The following is a 19,522-nucleotide window of genomic DNA, read 5'->3' as shown; positions in this document are numbered from 1 at the left end:
GCAACCTTTGTGAAATCTGGGATGCAGCAGTCTTATGCAAACTGTAAAATAAAGAGGCTATATATGGTATATGGAATCCGACACCACTCCCCCAGGAGAGAAAGGGCAATCCTCTGAACATATAAACATGTACCTGAACCAGGTCTGACCATTACTTACACAGTGTGGTTACAAATCTATTTCCCTTCTCATTTTTCTACACTAGTAAGACTGGGAAGGCTTGTGGGGTACGGCCTCTCCCTTTCATAGAGTCCTGGCTGTCTCAGCCCTTGCTCTATCAAGATGTTAGCATGCTGGCGTTAATTGCCCTGACTGGCTTCACAAGATTCATTTCAAGGTGGGAGGGGTTTGTGCAGTGTTGTGATAGGGCTTCATTCCCTTTGTTCATGTGCATAACAGGATCAGGCATGCTGCTTTCATTTGGCATCTGGTTTGGAGTGCCAGCACTAAAGGAACTGGACAGTGCCTTCTCTGGCAAGACGAGAACCTCTCTCTCTCTCTCTCTCTCTCTCTCTCTCTCTCTCTCTCTCTCTCTCTCTGTGTGTGTGTGTGTGTGTGTGTGTGTGTGTGTGTGTGTGTTCAAGGATGAGTTCACGTGCAAATGGTGGCATTAGTGTGAATTCCAGAAGCAAAAGAAAGCTTCCAAGAAAGATTGGCAAGAAAAGATGATTATTTCCCACACACAACTTTCTTCCAAACCTTTGTGTGCTGGCATAATATGTGCATTTTTTGTTGGTTTAGATCAATGTATATGCTGAGCAGAAAAAGCATTTTGATAGAAGAAAAGACATTCTGACCCTGCTCGACAGGTCCAATTTTTAAAATGAACAAATGGGGAATAATGTGTCCCAGGGAGGCTTCAGACCTAACAGTCATAGTCACAGGTGAGTTGTACTATTAAGGACAAGCTATGTACTACTAAATCCCCCTACCACATAGAAAACCCATTCCTCTCTCCAGATTACTCCAAATTCTACTCATCTACATCCTGAGGCCATAAGTTCCATAGTTGGATCTACCTCAGGTGGAAACTCAATTCTCTGATCTATTTCTAGTGTCACCAACAGTGCTGCTTGATCTTATGTGATGCAAAAAGGTTAGGAATCCACCAGAATGGGTGTTAAGCAGAAGGAAAGAACCACTGAGGCAGAAAATGTTGGCAGCATTGACTAATATAAATACACCTGGGGCGGGGGGAGAAATGAATATTTTCTGCACTGCTAATACTGAATTTCCCCCTTAATGGGTAAACCTTTCCTCTTCTTGATCTGAGAAAGAACAACTAATTAAAGCAACTTAGTACCTGCTGGCAAGCTGAATCAGGCTTGGAAATGTCACAGGGGAGGGACTGTCTGGGACCATACTCAGGGACAGTAAGAAGCTGTCACAGTGTAGTTGGTCTAACCTCTGAGTTGCATATTCATTCTCGAAGGTCAAGATGGAAACTACAATCCAAGGACGTCCCTGCAACTTGCTCTGGGTCTGACCATGTCCAGAAACTCCTCCTCTCCGCTACCTTTTAGACAGCCTTTTTCCAGCTGGAGGTGCTGCCTATATTTTTAAATGCTTGAAGACAACTGATAACTTATGCAATAGGGAGGTTTTTAAGCATGATTTGCTGCCTTCATTTTGATATTGTAATGGGAGAATTTGCTTGTGATTAATAGCTGCACAGCAGGAAGTTGTTAAAAAGACAGGAGATCAGTTTGTGCCCTACAAGTTGGCAACTTTATGCAAGCTGACCTGTCCACTACTGCAGAAATAGCAGCCGCTGAGGCCTCTGAGGTTCTGCAGAATTTACCCTAAATGCCAGTGAAATTCCTATAGGCCTTGATGAGTGAAGTTTATCTTCTAGACTCTGGTGGTGCTCTTTCTGGTAAGCTTTAGTGAGTCTTGAGTCTCTTCACTCAGGTTTATTTTGTAACCAAACAAGTTAATTTACATTTGAGGAATGAAAGAACAACTGGCATTAAGAAGCAGACTTTCAAGATGGGGAAAAGAAGAAAGCTCAAGCAGAGAGTCTTGCCATGCTCAAGGCAAAATCACTCTCCAATCATTCATGAAACCTCAGGTCCAAGAAGGTTCCTTCTTGCCTGATTCCCACATTCCAAACAGCCCAGCTCCTGCTCCCAAAGAGAGATTCTTTTATCTGCTGTTTCTTGCTTCACTGAGCCAAGTCCAGCCCTTTTGTTTTTCCATAGATTGCTGCCCTTTGTTCTCCCAAGTTTTTGCTCCCTTTGCATTAAAGGAGGGAGGGGAAGGGAGGGGGAGAGAGAGAGACTGAGAGAGAGACCCTCAGCGGAACTGAAGCGGAAGCTGGGCCTGAGGAAAAGACTCCCCTATTCCAGCCATTCACAAACAAAACTTTAGGATCTGTGTGTGAAATTTTTGAGGGGTAAGGACAGTCACGGATCCTTTCTCTGAGCGCCAGGGCACCTCCCTTTATTTAAAACAACAAAAACAAAAAACCTTTGCCCAGCAGCTTTACAAACGGCTGCTCTCCTTTGTCTACAGCAGGGCAGCATCCTTTCCCTGTCCTTTTCCTTTCCCAGTGCAGCAACTTCTTTTTAAAAATTGCAGAAGCACAGAGCCTCCTCAAAAGGCTGTCTGATTGCGGGGCAAGCCCATTGCCTCAGGACACATTTAAAGATCCCCCCATGTCCTCAACTATCCAACTTAAGAAGAGTCCCCATCCCTCTGCAAGGGAGAGAGGGTTTTTGTGTGACAGGGTTCTTGCCCATGAAGGCACCACAGGCTGGCTCATTGACTGAGCCAAGCCAGCCAATCCTTAAGCAGGGAAAGAGGTGGTGAGGAGAGAGGAATGAGCGTGTGTGCATGCATATGTGCATGCGGCCTTGCTTGTTAGCCACTTCTCTGTTTCCTTTGAGGAGCCAGCCCAGTGCAACCCTGGTATATAAACGTTTTGAAACATGGCAAAGGAAACGATAGGGGTATGTTAGTAGGAATACAGGTATCCTCCCATTCTCCTTTCATTTAAGAAGAGAAGAGAAGAGAAGAGAAGAGAAGAGAAGAGGAGTTGGAAGAGGCCTAAAAAGGCCATAGAGTTCAACTCCCTGCTCCACTTTCAAATGTGGTCACCCATTCAGCTGCAGGCACAAGTCTTTCCAGCTTAGCAAAGGTGACTCAACAAGATGTAGAACTATGCAGGCAGTCGATGGAATCCAGACTCAGTCACAAATTGCTTTTTCTATGTTATTATATATACGAGAGAAATTGGTTTGTCTGTATCTGGGTGAGAGAGAAGCTGGGAGGGGTTGATGTGTACATCAATCTATGTAGGTCTACTTGTTTTCAGGTGAGTAACTGGTGGACTGTGGGAATGCTGTGGACATAACATATCTTGACTTCAGCAAACCCAAACCCTGACCCTTATCCGGAGTACTGCATCCATTTCTGGGCACCACAATTTAAGAAAGATGCACACAGGCTGGAAAACTTTCAGAGAAGGGTAACAAGGATTATCTGGGAACTGGAAACAGTCTTATGAGGAGAGATGGAAAGAACCAAGCATGTTTAGCTTCAAGAAGATTGAGGGGTGATATTAGTGCACTCTTCAGGTACATGAAATGTTCTCACAAAGGCCAGGATTTCTTCCCGATCATCCCAAAGTGCAGGCATGGAATAATGGGCTCATGTTATAGAAAACCATGTTCTGGCTGAACATCAAGAAGTACTTCCTGACAGTTAGAGCAGTAAATAATGAAACCAATTACCTAGGGAGATTGTGAGCTCTCCCACACTAGAGGCATTCAGGATGAAACTGGACATTCATCTGAGAGGGGTGGTTTAACTTGGGGTCCAGTACTGAGCAGGAGGTTGGACTCATTGGCCTTGTAAGTCCCCTCCAGCTACACAATTCTATGATTCTCCCTCAGACCTCCAACCACCTCTGGCATGTATCCTAGTGTCCTTTACAACCTAACCTGTCTTCTCTCCCTCTCCTCATTCCAATCACAACTTCTTTTCATATGTTACCAATTTCTAATTTTATTTTTCAGAACCTCAAAAAGTGCACTTGGGTTCCTATTGTAAGCCCTTACAATTGCACAATTGTATTCATGATTTTTAAAATTATTATTACTATTATTTTTCTGATTTTCACAAGTGCATTCTTGACTAGGCAAGGCAGGCTCTAGTCAATTTCCTTCTCAGTTTCAGCAGTCCAAGCTAGGATAGGACAAGACAAGACTGCAGCTAGGCTAATTTGAATACAATGAACAATTGCCAGGCTGTTAATTGAAAAGCACCTGTAAAGAGGGGAAAGACAAAGGAAAATGTGCTAAGGGGTGGGGGAGTAATATACCCATTTATCAGTGTAATCCTCTTAATTTTAAATGAACTGACAGTTCTCAGTGCCCTCCACCTTTTCAACACGTCTCTAAGTTTCCAGCCATTCTAGAAATGAGAAATATTCATGAATGATTGTCTTTCCCTTTTGGCATCAGTGGAAGGGCAGTCACTGGTGAAAATCATGAAAGCAAGTGGTAGGAGTTTTTGCTAATCTTGAAGAGTGGCTCTGTAACTGATCATACTACCCTGCCAGGTTCACAGAATTGTAGAATAGTAGAATTGGAAGGGGCAGAAGGCCACTGGGTCCAACCCCCACACAGTGTAGGACACCAAGTTAAACTATCTGTCTCAGATGGCTGAGAGACCCAATTGTGAGTGAGACAACCCTTAAACAATCCATGGGTACTCAGGATGGTAGTGGTTCCTAAGAAAGAAGACCCTGCAGAAGCTGCACCAGATTTGTACAACACAAAACCCCACCCTGGATGATTATCCATTCTGAGCTGTCATGTTGTGCAAACAAGGTATTTGTGTAAACACCATGTGTGTGCATGTGTGCGTGCGACAGAAAGAGAACGAAAATGAATGCCTTGTGGTTTATACTTTGTATATGCATGGATGCCTTGGGGCTTGTGCATGTATTTTTATGTGGGTCTTGTTGTACATTTGGCACTCATAATTTCAAAGACAGTTTATTCAATTTTATTCTCACTGGAATGTGGGTTGTTAGAATGAAAAAATGTGGCTTTAAAGAAGAGCATTTGCATGATTATTGGTATTGTTTTTGTTCTCCCAACATGCAAAAGGATGCATTTTGAGTGTTCTGAGAACACTCATGGCTCATGTAAGCACTGAAAGTGGTCTATTATTGTTACACACACTGAATCACCAGTCCAGATTTTATATCCAGTTTGGTTAGTATGTTCGATTTTTTACTTGTTTTTAGGGAAATGTAGGGTGAGGGAGGCAGTGGATAACAATTTGAAGTGCTTATAATCCACAAAAGCTTATACAAGAATACATTTGTTATTCTTTAAGATCCCACAAGATATTTGCTACTAATACAGTTTCTCTGAGTTGATGTTCATATGAAGATGCGCATATGGGTGGAACATAGGAGAAGCAAGAGGGTGTTTAAAAATTGTCATTTTATTTAATATGAGTTATAAAAGTTGGTATCAACTTTCAGGCTCCCTCTCCATGGTCTATATCAGATAAATAACCGAAAGGAGTATGGGATGCTTCTCATCTCTAGTACAAATGCAATGCACATATTAATGCACAGGAAACCATTGTGTTAGGAAGCTTATTATGAACATAATGTAAGACAATTTTCTAGTATAAAAATATTTACTTATATTTTTGTTCTGCCTTTCCTTTCCATGTTACCCTCTGGCCCAGCTCAGTCTGTCAGTAATGGGAAGCATCTGCTGATCTGCCTCAGGAAACAGTATCCTGGACCAATCGTGGCTTTGTATGTGGCTATGTCAGTCTATGTCTCTTTCCTGAATGTACATATATATGACAGAGAACATCGATTCATGCTTATGTTTTCTGTGTGCTGCAAAAGGAGGAGCTTGTGTTTATATTAGAATTTTCTACCATGGGTATGAGTCTTTTGTTTTAAGGAAAGCCTAGAAGATGATTTCCACTAAAATATACAACACAATATATATTGTGCCTGAATGCTTGAGTGTTGTGAATTCCGTATTGATGCTAGAGTAGAAGACTCACTACAAAATCCTAAGTTGGAGCTCATCATGGCCTTAACCTGGCCCTGGCTGTGTGACTCTGAGATTATCAGCATTAGCAGAAGCAACATGATTTTGCATGGTCTGGACACCACCCCGCCCTGCCCCCTCCCCAGCTAATAATTCACTATTCTCTGTGGACTGGGAGTTATTTCTGGATGAAGACAATGTGAATCCAAAGGAGTGCCTTATGTGAGTCCTCACTCCCTGCTTTGTACATTCAGTCTTAAAGTTCACGTGCCTCACTTATTTTTGGGGCATGAACTGCCGGTGGTTCGGGATTCTAAGACTGTCCTGACTCCTATGACCCTTTGGCACTGCTTCCTGTGATCCTTTGGCTCCACCTCTGCTGTCCTGTCCTTCACAGCCCTGTCCCAGTCAGATTGATCATCAGCTTCCACAGGGTTAGAAGAACAATATGGAATGTGTTCATTTCTTCCACATAATCTAAGCAACCAAGTTCAGAAACTAAGGGAGCAAGACACTGAGTATTTGCCATAGAAGGGTCTAGAAAAAGCAAGCAAACTCTCACTTCTTTGCTAGCTGCTTTGTTGTGGCAGAAGCTGAGCGGTTATGAAAATGTGTGCTTAAAGCCCAATGTCTCCTACGTTGCTACTGTTGGATTATTTAAAATGTGTTTTTAAAGGAAGCTAGAGAAGACAGTTATAAGGTGGGCCTCCAAAAATCTCAGACTCTGTAACCATGATAAAAGATGTTTAAAAATCCCTTTCTTATTGGGGGGCTCAAGAGAAATTCTTCTGTATTGTTCTTCATTCTACAGATAACACCTGACAACCATACAATAAAAACTCAATGGGATGAATGCTGTTCTTGCCCCCACCTTGGATTTGTGCTGTTCCTCAGTTCCAAAGAGAAATCCTGCACTCCACTCCAACCCCTTTTCCTGGCAGTCCTATATTAAAATCCTTTCCTTTTAATTTTTTATGAAATTCATTTTCTCCTCACTGCTTCACTGTCCCCCTTTTCTCCACAGCAGGCTGAATAAAGCTACTATTCCATTTGTTGGGCAACTTGGAGATTTCAAAGTATCATTAGCATGAGAATACATGGTGTTGGCGTTTGCTGACAAAGCATAAGTCTCCAGGGCCCCTTATGGACAAACACACTTGTAAACAGAAAGAATGCTGTCTATTGTTCCTGGCTCTCCCTCCCCCAGTGCTTGCATAGGGGCTGATCCCCAGATCTTTACTCCCTCTCCCCTTCCATCTCCCATTTTGTACACCTTAATAGAAACATAATTACAAGGCAACAAAGCAAAACAATTGCCCTCAAAGCTGAAACTGTGTGGAGGGGAAGCAGAGGTGAGAAAAAGCATCTTTTCTTCTGGTTAGGAAATGGGGCAAAGAGCTAAGGCTGGAGCTGTGGACTTAGAAATTCTTTGGGGACAAGCTGGAGGATGTGGTTCTATCATGTTGCCACCCACCACCTTGCTGTCACCCCTCCCTAATGTGATGCTGCAAGTAGTACCCTGCCAATCATGTTCTTGTAGGATATAAAACTGTAACATCATAGTGCTACTAACATCTTACTGCTGTTCTAGAGTGATATTACAGGGCTCTCCTGCCGTGTCATATTAACTGCTTAAGCAGATGCCACTTTAAACTTCAGTTCAGATATGGCTGGAGCCCCTTGCAAATGACCTGGCATCTATGTGTCTGTTATAAGAACGTCAGAAAAGTCATGTTGAATCAGACCAAAAGTCCATCTAGTCCGGCAGTCTGTACACACAGTAGCAAACCATCTGCCCACAGGATCCCTTAAGCAGGATAGGATCCCTCCTCCTGCCCAAGCTCCTCACCAACTGATGTATGCAGGGATGCCACCTCTGATAAAGGAGGCAGCACATAGCCAGCAAGGCTAGTAGCCACTGATAGCCTCCTCTCTCATGAATCTGTCCAATCTCTTTTTAAAGCCATCCAGATCAGCAGCCATCACCACTTCCCCTGGCAGCAAACTCCATAGGTTAACTATATGCTGTGTGAAGAAGTACTTCCTTTTATCTGTCCTAAACCTCCTACCAATCAGCTGCATAGGATGACCTTGGGTTCTAGTGTTACGGAAGAGGAACATGAATGTCTCCCTCCCCACTTTCTCCATGCCATGCATTATTTTAAACACCTCTATCATATCTTTCCTTACTTGCCTTTTTTTCTAAGCTAAACAGTCCCAGTTGTTTAGCTGCTCCTCAGAGGGGAGTTGGAAGTACCAGAAAAAAGAAAGTAGCTTTGCCTCAGATGCCAAGGAAGAAACCCAAACATCAGACAATACCAATTGCAAAATACTTGTCAAAATCCATCCAACCTTCTGCTAACATCACCTGTTATGTTTTGTAAGGCCAGACACCCTAAAAATACACAGGTTAATCCAGCTCTGGCTTGGTAGATTACCATAATTTTTGATGAAAGCAGAGACAGCTAATGACATCAGATTTTCCTGAAAGTGTTGCACAGGGTCAACTGACAAAAAGAGCCCCCAGCATCATTAACTAGTAAGCCCTAATTGTTAGGCTGGATGCTAAGGAAATGACAGAATCCCTTCTACACAGGCTTGTCCTTAAATGCCAATCATAGCAGGGCAGAAAAGTGCACGAGAAAAGCAGGTACTCACGGAAGGTAAGCAGAACCACCTTGCAACTTGGCACCATCCCAGAAGCAGTCCAGTGGGGTCACAATAACACAGGGAAAAAGCTTCTCAATCATCTAGGAATGACAACAGAAATAAGAATACTAAGAAAAGCCACAAGCTCATAGTTACTGTTCTCTTTAACTTATCCACCTGCTCAGGTGCTCACCTAATTTCACGGTAGGTCTGACTTTCTACAATTCCTGTCTACAACTGTCACTGAAACCAATAAAGTACATCTTGTCACTTGCATATACTCTCTCACAATCATCTGGAAGAGAGCTCTTGTCTTAGGTACCAAACAGCATCATCCCAAATACAAATCCCATAATTCAAACAGAACTCTCATTCCAGAGATCCTAGAGGCCATGTGCTAATCATGGGAAGTCTTTACCCTGAGGACACCAGCCCAGTTAAGTGTGGTAGTCATGTTCAGTGGCTGGCTGCATAAACAACCAGCAGTTCTGCATTCTCTTACAATTTCAACATGCTGAATATAAAAACCACTTATTAATAAAGGACAGGCACTGCTAAAAGCAGCTAGGATAAAATAGACTTTACTCCTGTACTTGGCTGGAAGGGAAATAAGGATGCATAACTCTTATCTCAGATATACAGTAGAGATTGTTAGTAGAGTGAGGAGATCTCGCCAAAAGAATAATGTCCAATCTATACAGAAATGCCCAGAAGGATGTTGTGGGGAACTATCTCTTTGAGATAGTATCCTTAAAAAAATCCACCCTATCTCAATAACAATCCTTTCCCTATTCTCCAGCCAACCAGTCTCTCCCCAAGGAATTATTTACACTGTCCAACAAAAAGAATTTCCCTAGCTGATCCAGTTCATATCTCTGCAATCTTTATTTCTTCAGATGCACATGTTCCCTTAGCAACTCACCCGAGCAATCATTCCATTCTCAATTATGGGGACACCTGACTTGTAGCATATTTTGTTGAGATCCCATGACCTGAAAGAAGAAACAGAGACAATGAGTATCAGGAAGCCAGAGTCATCTGCAAACACACACCTTAGTTAATATAGGATTAGTATGATGATAACTTAAGAGAACTTCTTTGTATAGAAGCAATTATTGGGCACAAGCATCAGAGGAAGCCTGAACATCATATTCTGGGCTTTTGGGGGCCCAGAGACATCTGGCTGATCATTGACAGAAACAGAATGCTGGACTAGATAATCTGCAGTTCATCAAACTAGGAAATGATTGTATTACACAGATCCTCCATATCAGACTCACTTTCCATAGAGTAAGACTTGCACTTTGCTAGCAGCTTGAGCAGCTTCAAGATGCATTCCCAAGGCTTCTGAGGTCAGGATGTTTTCTCCTTCCCGTTTGGGTGTTTGTATCAGCATCTGAGATGTGTAGAGAGACTCTTCCCCTAGCTTTTCTTTTGTGTACCGGAGCTCCTGGCTGACACGGCTACCCTCTGAAAAGACACAGACAGACCTTAAAATCAATACACCTTTCACTTAGTTCCACCCTCTAAGACGACCTTTTACATTATCACCAGAACAATGAATAGAACTGAGAACACATCCATAGGATTGCATCTTGCAATATTTCAAATTTCTGAATCTTTCCCTTTCAGTGATTCTTCTGCTGAAAATCACCTACCAAACAGCTTCCCCACATCCACACCTCATGAGAGGAATGGGGAGGTGTGGAAAGGCAGGATGAAAGTAAGTGGCAATGGTGGGATTTTTGAAGCCAGGTTTGGAAGCCAGTCTCTCTCCCAGGTCTTCCACTGCAGACTGCAGCTTCTGTGAGTATTTTATTTAAAAGCTTGCAATTCTAGCTAATCCAGCTCATTTGTACAATTTAGAATAGCCATCAGCTGGTACAACAAAGCCTTCAAGCAAAGCTACACAACTGTTGGAGCTGGACACAGTGCATTTACCATGTCTGAATGAAGCTACAGCTGGTAGCAGCTATGGTGCATCCTTTCAGCACTCTAAGGGAGCGGTCTGTCCAATCGATTCCTTTGTTTTCCCCAAAGCATGGGAGAAGGGATATCCATATAGCTTTGACTCTCAGACTACTCCCTCCTCATCAAACTGCAAAGCTGTGTACTGATTAGGGAACTCTGTCCCCTAGTGACTGAAGTTGGTATTGCAAGTTTCAAATGCACAGACATATTTAAATTAATTATAATTCATTAATACGTTTATTTAAAATACCACTGTGGTGCACATCCCTTCATATGCATACCAAATTTCAAGTGTCTAGATTTCACAGTCTTTCAGTTATGGCATTAGCAGACAGACTAGCATTCTCGATGATGATGATGATGATGATGATGATGATGATGATGATTACTATTATTGAGAAAGTGCTAAGGTCAGAGAGAGACTACAAAATATGAGACACCACAGCCAGCATAGAGTGCTGTCACTTACCTCCCAACAGGAAGGTGCCCACAGTGGTTCCAGGAGCCACAATAAGAAGTGTAGCAAATATGACTATGGAGTCATATTAAAAACCAAAAAGGGATGAGTTGTTTCTCCTGTGGCTTTTGGAGGGACAAATGAACTGACAATGGCAAGGGTAAACACACTGTACCCCCTGCTTCTGCTTGTAGGATAACCTGATGCAAGATGACTCCCTTTCTCCTCATCACTGCATCAGCATTCCCTAATCATCAGTCCACTGGGTATTGTAATGCCAAGGAGTCATAGTGGGAACCAGCTGTCTCCTCTGCTCTTCTAGTGAGACATGCCCCTGTTCTGATCCCCAGGCCTTAGATGCCCTTCTAGCTGTTATCTGGCTGTAAATTTTGGTGTTTTTAAATCTACTAGTTTTCAAATATGTATTTTTGGGAAAGTCTTTCTCCATATGTCTGGCCTCATTCACTTCTAAGTGGGACATTGTACAATTGCTGGGTACTAGTGCTGCTTCTCATTTCCACATCTAGAACACTGGTAGTCTCACCCCTGAAGATCCACATGGCAGTATGAATGTCTGCACCAAAGATACTTGGGAAGCAAGGACAGCAGTGGTGAGGTATGTGCTCCACAATACTTGTGTGATGCCCCTTCATGTAATTCATATGTGAGAGGCTTCCTAACTGAAAAGGAGCTCCTTATACCTGCCACAGAACTGCTGTACTCAGCAGAGGAATCTGGGACCTATTCAGAGTACCTCACCCCTGCACAAACTGAAAGCACACCCTCATATACACACACCACTACTCAGTGGCTGCACATTGTAGCAGAAGAAGGGAAGTGGACAAAAAATGCTCCTGTGGAGTCACTTGTCTGCCATTATTCATCTTCTCATTGAGGAAAACCTCACCTCATAAATTTCTGAGGAACTCAGAACAAACACATAATTTATATTAATTTACATTGTTTCACTATTTGTTGTAGGACATATTTATGTTACAAATCTAAATCAATTAGGGTTCTGTCATGACCCTAATTGTAGAGCGACTGTATCTTCCAAGAACCTTGAAATAAGAATGTGAGAGCTGTCTTCACTATTCTGATTTTACTTATATAGACATTCAGATTAAGAGTCATAGAATTTGTTTACTGATCTCAAATTGGTTTTGAAACACCATATCTCACTTTCTAGTCTAAACCTCTTGTCTTGTAAACCAAAGAAGATTGTCCATGTAAAATGTAATTGCTAAAGTAGAACAAACATTTCTGCAGAATTTGGTCCCTGTCATATGGAGCTGACAATAGTAACTGTCAATTAGGAGCTGGAACCAAAAGACAGCAAGGATGCAATCCCACTTATAAGCCTCCAAACTCAGAGTGTATGGTGTGAGGTACATTAGCAGTTCTCTCAGCCTTTGTGCACCTCATGAATGGCATTTTATCTAGATGGCCATTGTCAGCCATCACTGGAGAGGGAAATAGGCTGGGACACTGATGAGAACTGCACAACTCTGCAGCCCCAGCCACCTCCTCCTCTCCCTGCTCCCCAACATCCCCTCTGAGGCCCATCTGAGGCCCAGGAGAGGCAGCCAGAACAGATCTTTTATCTCTGGCTGCAAGGGGGCAATGTAGGAGCACAAGCTTCAGAGTCTGTGCACCAAGATCAGAGAAACTCAGTGCTCAGACTCCAAAAAGGCCTATGGTCTCCCATATGATGTCAGGAGGCCATAGAACTGTACCCTGAATCTAAGAATCTCATTTTCCAAGATTGTCCCATTTCATTTTTTCTAAACATGTGTATGGCATATCTTCACTACATACTTGCACAGCTTTAATAGACATTATCTGTCTCCAAAGAACACTAATAATGTTCCAGGAAGATAAGGATTATTGAAAGAGAATTTTTACCATCCTCACCAAATACAATTCCTAGGATTATTTGGAAATTATGACAGTTAAACAGTATAAACCTAAAGTAACTTTGTAATGTAGACATGTCTTGTAACAGCAGCTATGACTACAAAAGGTATACCATAGAGCATAAACACACTACTGGTCAAAGGGCCACTCAGACTTATCCATATTTAATTTAGCCTTCAAAGGGAAGAATTAAGATGAATCTATAAAGGCCGTGTCTAGTGTATTTTTAATTTTATAGAGAACAATCTAGCCACTTTACAGGGATTTTGATTGCTCCAGTAAAATAAGCAAGGTGTTGCTTCTTGATCGGAACACCATTGTATCAATTTATCAAACTATTTGTCTTGAGAGGAGATCGCCTGTCCAAACACAGTTCATATTAAAAGAATACAGTTTTACATATTTTTAAAACATGAGGAACATGTTGCATTTTCCTCACCTTGTTTTTAATGCAGAATAGTAAATAAAGATATGAAACCACCACAGCCTCCTTCTAGGTTCCTAATTAGAAACTGTGTTTTTATATTTGGTAATAAAGGCAGCTTGCTTCAAGATTTTTATTGTTCTAACTGCTGAGATCAGCAATTCTAATGGTATCTTAGTTTATCCCACTATTTTTGTGACTTTTGTCATTATACATTCTAGTTCTAATATTTTGTGGCTGCTGAAAAAAATAGGCTGATTGACAAGCATACGTTTTGTTTCCACCCCACTCTCTCCAAAGGAAAGGCTGCAATGCCAGCAAGGGAAGACTTCATGCCAAGGAACATAGGGAGGGGACAGATGTTCTGCGTCCGAGCTGGAAGGGAAGTATTAGAGGCAGAATCCAAACCATTCCAGGCTATTTGGGAGGCAAGGCACTAGGAGTCATGCTGAGCTGTGCTGATCTTGACTAGGCCACCCAGGAGAGAAACCACACATACAACCAGAATGTTGAGGAAGGGTGGGGAACACATTCAATCCAAACTTTCAAGCCACAGGCCAAGATGGAACCTGAAAATTAGAGAAGTCCTTCATCAGATGGACCTGAAGTACAAAGCTCCATTAACAAGTGCCAGGAGATGGCTTTGTGCCATGTGATGGCTAAGGCAGAGACACTAACAGCCTCCCATCCCTACAATTCAGAAAATGAGAAAATCTTGCTAGAGTTTGCACCTCTCCCATTTGCTGCCTCTCTAGTAAATCCTTTGAACTTAACTGGAAATTGCCTCAGGGCACTGACTACTCAGCAACCTTGTTCTTGTCTTGACTAGGCTGGGAGAAAGTAAGGAATGGACACTGGAGACATGCATGTATGTATGTATGTGTTAATGTCTGGAGTTAAAATGACAGTACATCTGCAAATGCTGTGAAGAAGCAAAAAGAGAGAGGGAGATATTCCTTGTAATTAGGGTTAATTTGGAACAGGACAGTCTGAAGCTTCAAAGGGGAATGAGGAAGCTTCAAATTCCAACACCCTAATTAACCAGGGAGCCACATGAAAAGACAAGGCAAAAAGAGAGGGGCTGCCAAGTATGCTTTACATGAGGGCACTTTCTCGTCCGATGGGGAGGTGGTTAAACTAGGCACTGTCACTCAATGTCCCACAGCCCCCCCAGCTGCTCCTGCTCACCCCACCCCTCCTCTACACTGAGAGAGCAGCATTGTTTGATGCAAAGTTGGAGGAGGGGATCCTGGTATCCAGGGAGGTAGCAACAGTGAGCATGTTAATGAGGAGCCCTATGCAAATTCTTTTTTACTCCAATTAACAAAGGAAGCCCTCTCCTTTTTTCATGCAAAAGGTCCCTCTCCCTTCTGATCAAGCCCCCAATTGTACTGCTGTTTTGGCTTTGAGTATTAGATTGGATTATCCCTCATTCTGCCACACATGCATTGCACACATACAGATCCCAGAGCACCATATCCCACTCCCACTGCCTCCTCAAGAGCAGTCAAACACTAGAGCACTCCCTGCAAACACTGAATTCTTCTAGTGCTTGAGACCCCCAAGATGTTCTAATTCAAGGCTGCAGGCTCCATCAGTGAGTCCTTGCAGCATGTGGGGCCCTGAATATATCTGTTGCTGCATCTTGCAGGAAGAGCCCTATTTATAGTACACTCCTTCCCTACCACAGCTTCTTTGGGCCAGATGATGCCTCACAGCATGCTCCCAGCCAGTCTGAACTTTCTCTGCTTCCTCCCCTGTCACTGCACAGCAGCTAAGGTGCACACCAGTAAGGACAAAAGCAGAATTGGTTGGAACCCAAATGGAGGGATGTCTAGTAACCCAAAGATGTCCAGTCTAATAACATCCCCACAGCACATCCAACAAGCCTAAAGGGGGTAACCAATTTACTTTTGCAAAACTGTTGTTGCAAATCTGGCACAAGACTAGGGTCTTGAAGTGCCATGATCAACCAGTTGTTGGGGTGGGGGCTATACAGTAAACTTCCTCTATGGGATATTTTATTTTCTGCCATCATTTCCCATAGCTGGAAAACCATTCCAGGCCATACACCTTGGGATTCACTGCATGGCCTTCTCATATGAGTATTCACTGAAGAAGCTCAACGGATTCTAGGGTGCCGTTTCAGCTAGGGCTACACAGTCAGCTGCCTTCCAGGCAAACTAGATGAGAAACCCTGTTTCTCAACTCAGCTGAGAAATGGACAGTTGTGTAAGTGAGGAGCTGGGGAGATCAATTACCTGGTGTTGACAAAAGCAATGTCTTAGTCCTGGTTTGCACATGCTGACACGGACTCTCTCCTTCCCCCCACCCCCCATGTGAGTTCAGCAAAGCAGCTTTCCAGGCAGTGGAACAGGCCGTCAGAATTATCCCCATAATTACAGGCTCTTGGATAAATTGTTGGGCTGGGCACCTCCTCCTTTCCAGCTGGGCCACCCAAATGAGCCCCGCTGCTCTGTTTCCACACCAGCTGGGAGGCCCAAGAGAGCCTCAATTAAAAGGGGCAGTATAGGGCTCTTCTATTAATGGCCACCTGGCTTGAGAAACTGTTCAGACAATAAATGCTATGCCCCAGTGAAATACACACACTTTCTTCTAGAGTGAAATCTCCCCGCAGACCATCTATTCCTACCACAAAGAAATGCTATGTTATTAAAGCTTCAGAGTTATTCCTATGGATATTTATGGCAGAAGGCAAAGATCCAACCCACAACACAAAAAAAAAGACATAATTTCTTGCCTCAAACAATTGAAAATCTGGACTGACATAGGAGATGAAACTCAAATTCATGGAAGAAAACCAACTAGACAGCACAGACGAAGAAATGAACAGAACTCCTATTGGAAAATACTGCATCGTGAATGGAACAGAAAATAGTGTAGGGGTGGCAAGCACACAGCAGACAAAACTTTTGAGAGAAGCCCTTCTCAAAGCCTTTCCAGGAAAAAAAGGGCAAATTTGTATTCATAGTAAGATCCAGCACCAACAGTACAATCTCCTATCTTCCACCCAATTTTCACATAATCTCTTTTCCAGGGTTGTTGTTTTTTAAACCTAGGTATTGTTAGGGTCCAATGAGAGTGAGCACATGAGCATTCCACCTCCTTGTTTCTGCCTTCAATCAATAACCCATTCCTGGGTTATTTTGTTTTTTTTATTTTTTTTATTTTTTCGATTTATATCCTGCCTTTTTCCTCAAAGGGCTCAAGGCATCTTACATCATTCTCCTCCTCCATCTTATCCCCACAACAACAACCCTGTGAGGTAGGTTGGGCTGAGAGTCTGTGACTGGCCCAAAGTCACCCAGTTGGCTCCATGGCCGAGTGGGGACTAGAACCCAGATCCTCTGAGTTCCAGTCCCATGCTCTTAACCACTACACCACACTGGCTCTCTTTTGAGGTCTCGAACAAAAACTCTTGAGTTATTTAGCAAGTTAAACAACCTAGACTTTATCAATCTCTTATGGTTCCTGGATTTTGACCAAATGCAGAACTGACAACTGAGAAAAAAATGGTTACATGTAAGCTCTGTAAGAAATCAAAGTTTATAACATTGATTATCACAATGTTCGTAACGTTGACAGCTTTGCTGTCATAAGGACAGCCTTATTGAATGAGGCAAGTCATCCACCACTTAATCAACATCACAGAACGGGAGAAAAGGAAAGAGTATGTAAGGAAGGTGTGTCATTCTTGTTGGTTGTCCTTGTTATTATGCTGAAGTCGCTGGGCCCAAGTATGAGGGCCAAAGTTTGAGACACTTTACCAATGGCAGAAAATAGCAACTAGCCGTTGATTTAAATTGGGACTACAGTGCAGGCAAAGCCTTAAACCCATGCCCCCAGTCTTGATCCAAATTTCCTGCCATGGTGAACATTATTTAGTAAATGGCAATCTAATAACATCACATTTAGTTTGACTTGAAGAGATATATATCCGTCTATATGCTTTTTTAAGAACTGCATTCCAGAATTCATTTGGTTCCTGATAGCATTTCCTTTGCATGGGCTAGAGAAACCAAAAGGGTATAATACCTGACTAGCAAATGAAGAAAGGGTCAAGCAGATATTAGAAAATGGAAAACAGTACAGCCAATAAAATTTACACAAGTAACTGAACTGAGCCTCTAGAGTTCATAGAAGAACGGCCACTAGGTCCAAGACAGCAAACATTGCCTATATGACATTTATCAGTATATAATTAATATGCATGCATGCCATACAGCCATGTCACATTATAAGTACAAATCAGACAGAAATATGAAGAGCTTAAGCAATGGGGCTAAAGAAGGGCTTATACACTGGAGAGTGCTCAGATTTTGATCTAGTAGGAAATAAAACCAACTAGCGAATCAAGAGGAGATGACTGTTAGTTGTGACAAATGTCATCCAACAGATGCCTGTAATTTCTATGCCATGATGATGCACACAGTATTTACAACAGGAGGGGCACATTAGAGGAAATGTACATATCATTTTCTCAGCTAACACTGCAGTTTGAGTGCTGGGGAAATGCAATATCCTTGCAACGGAAACGCCTCCTTAAGAAAAGCAGTCTGTTTCCCATTGATAGCAAATGGATAACAGCATAAAAAAAAGCTTTCAAAAATGGTTTTCCATTGCTCCCCTGTATCATAAGGAAGGAACATTCCAACATGCCTCCCCACCCTCTTTTGTGGTGTAACTGCAATCCATTCTGGGATAAAAATATCAGAGTGAAAGGTATGTAGAAGCAGAAACTCTTGTTGTTGAATAACAGTGTCTCTTTCAACAGCCTTCAACCAAACACATTTTAATTGTCTGAGGAAACATAGATAAGGAACTTAGACATTCTCATCACCAAATCTTTTTGTACAAATAGGCTAGAAATGTACAACAAACTTATAAAAGGCTGTTGCAGCTTCCTAACATAACTTGCATTGCACTTCCAGAAGAGCACTCACTGGGTGGGTTCACACAACATGAGAAGACAGGTTGAAGTTTGACTGTTGTGGGTCTGTTGTGTCATCTGGATCAAGTTCCAGAGTTCCTGTGTAGTAGGAATTCATTTTCTGAAACCATGAAGAGAATCAATAGTCTGTTCTAAGGTTCATCACAGCTTCTCCAGTTGTCTGGATCCAGAATCACAGTGTTACCTGTATCGGTATGGAATCAACATAAAGTCCCCTGGTAAGAGAAACCACAGAAATAGCCTGGCCAAGAGGCTCCTTACTACCTTCAGCATCCTAGCCACAGATGCTTACTTTATTCCCATTGGCAGAGCAGTGTGTCTGTATCCCTGCAGACAAACTTTTTATTTTCCTTTAATAAAAATGTGGCTGAGAAGTGCTACAGATATGGAGGTATACTTGGGAGTTGCTAGAGGGAATCTGCCTCAGGACCACAGTGGACCCATCAGGATGAGAATGCTGGAGTACAAATATGCAAAAACAGGGAAAAGACAAGGATTTTGCTTCTGGCACTGCTGTGATGCATGGCAAGGCCAAGGGAATGGAGTAGGGAGGGCAGAAACCATGCTGGCCTTGGAACCCTGACCTCTAAGTCTGGGCAAAAATCTGTATGCTGTGGAAACAATGCAGAGTTCTTTGCCATGCTGTATGGACCCATCCACTGAAGCATGACACTAAGTAATTTGCATGACACTGATCTGAATTTAACCAGGTAACACAACTGCTTTGATTCTTCAAGTAATGCTACCATATTATTTGCCCTGGGTGTAAGCACTCACAGTAGGCCTTGGGCCAGAGGAACAGGAGAACACCTGTCATGGGATTGTAGGGCAACAAAGAGACCCATAGTTTGAGGTCTTCCAAGGATGCAGTGACTGAAAGGCATCAAGAAATCATTGTGTAATTAATCACCCAGATATACAAAACTTTCTCCATGCGGATAATGATCTCTCACCTTTTGGAAAGAGTTCAGTCTGGGCATTGTCACCATGGTCAACAATAGAAAATACAAGATTGCCTTCACTCCTGTGTTAATAATGGCATTCTCCTTTGAAATCCATTCAACAGGCGATATTGGAATTAATAGAGAATGGATACACAG

The 19,522-nt window shown here is 42.6% G+C and overlaps 1 protein-coding gene across 1 annotated transcript in view; it reads right to left on the bottom strand.

Annotated features, from left to right (window-relative positions):
• PTCH2 (patched 2) overlaps nucleotides 1–19,522 on the bottom strand; it is a 68,774-nt gene that overhangs the window by 29,066 nt on the left and 20,186 nt on the right. The window contains exons 3-5 of the mRNA XM_044441876.1: nucleotides 9,962–10,151; nucleotides 9,604–9,673; nucleotides 8,691–8,782 (exon numbers count right to left, since the gene is read on the bottom strand). Coding sequence (XP_044297811.1) covers nucleotides 8,691–8,782; nucleotides 9,604–9,673; nucleotides 9,962–10,151 — 352 coding nt within the window. The remainder of the gene's footprint in view (nucleotides 1–8,690; nucleotides 8,783–9,603; nucleotides 9,674–9,961; nucleotides 10,152–19,522) is intronic.

The sequence above is a fragment of the Varanus komodoensis genome, unplaced genomic scaffold (genome assembly GCF_004798865.1).
Source record: "Varanus komodoensis strain SLA01 unplaced genomic scaffold, ASM479886v1 scaffold1, whole genome shotgun sequence".
NCBI lineage: Eukaryota > Metazoa > Chordata > Lepidosauria > Squamata > Varanidae > Varanus > Varanus komodoensis.
Note: the sequence above shows the minus strand (reverse complement) of the source record. Positions and strands in the feature narration are given on the sequence as shown.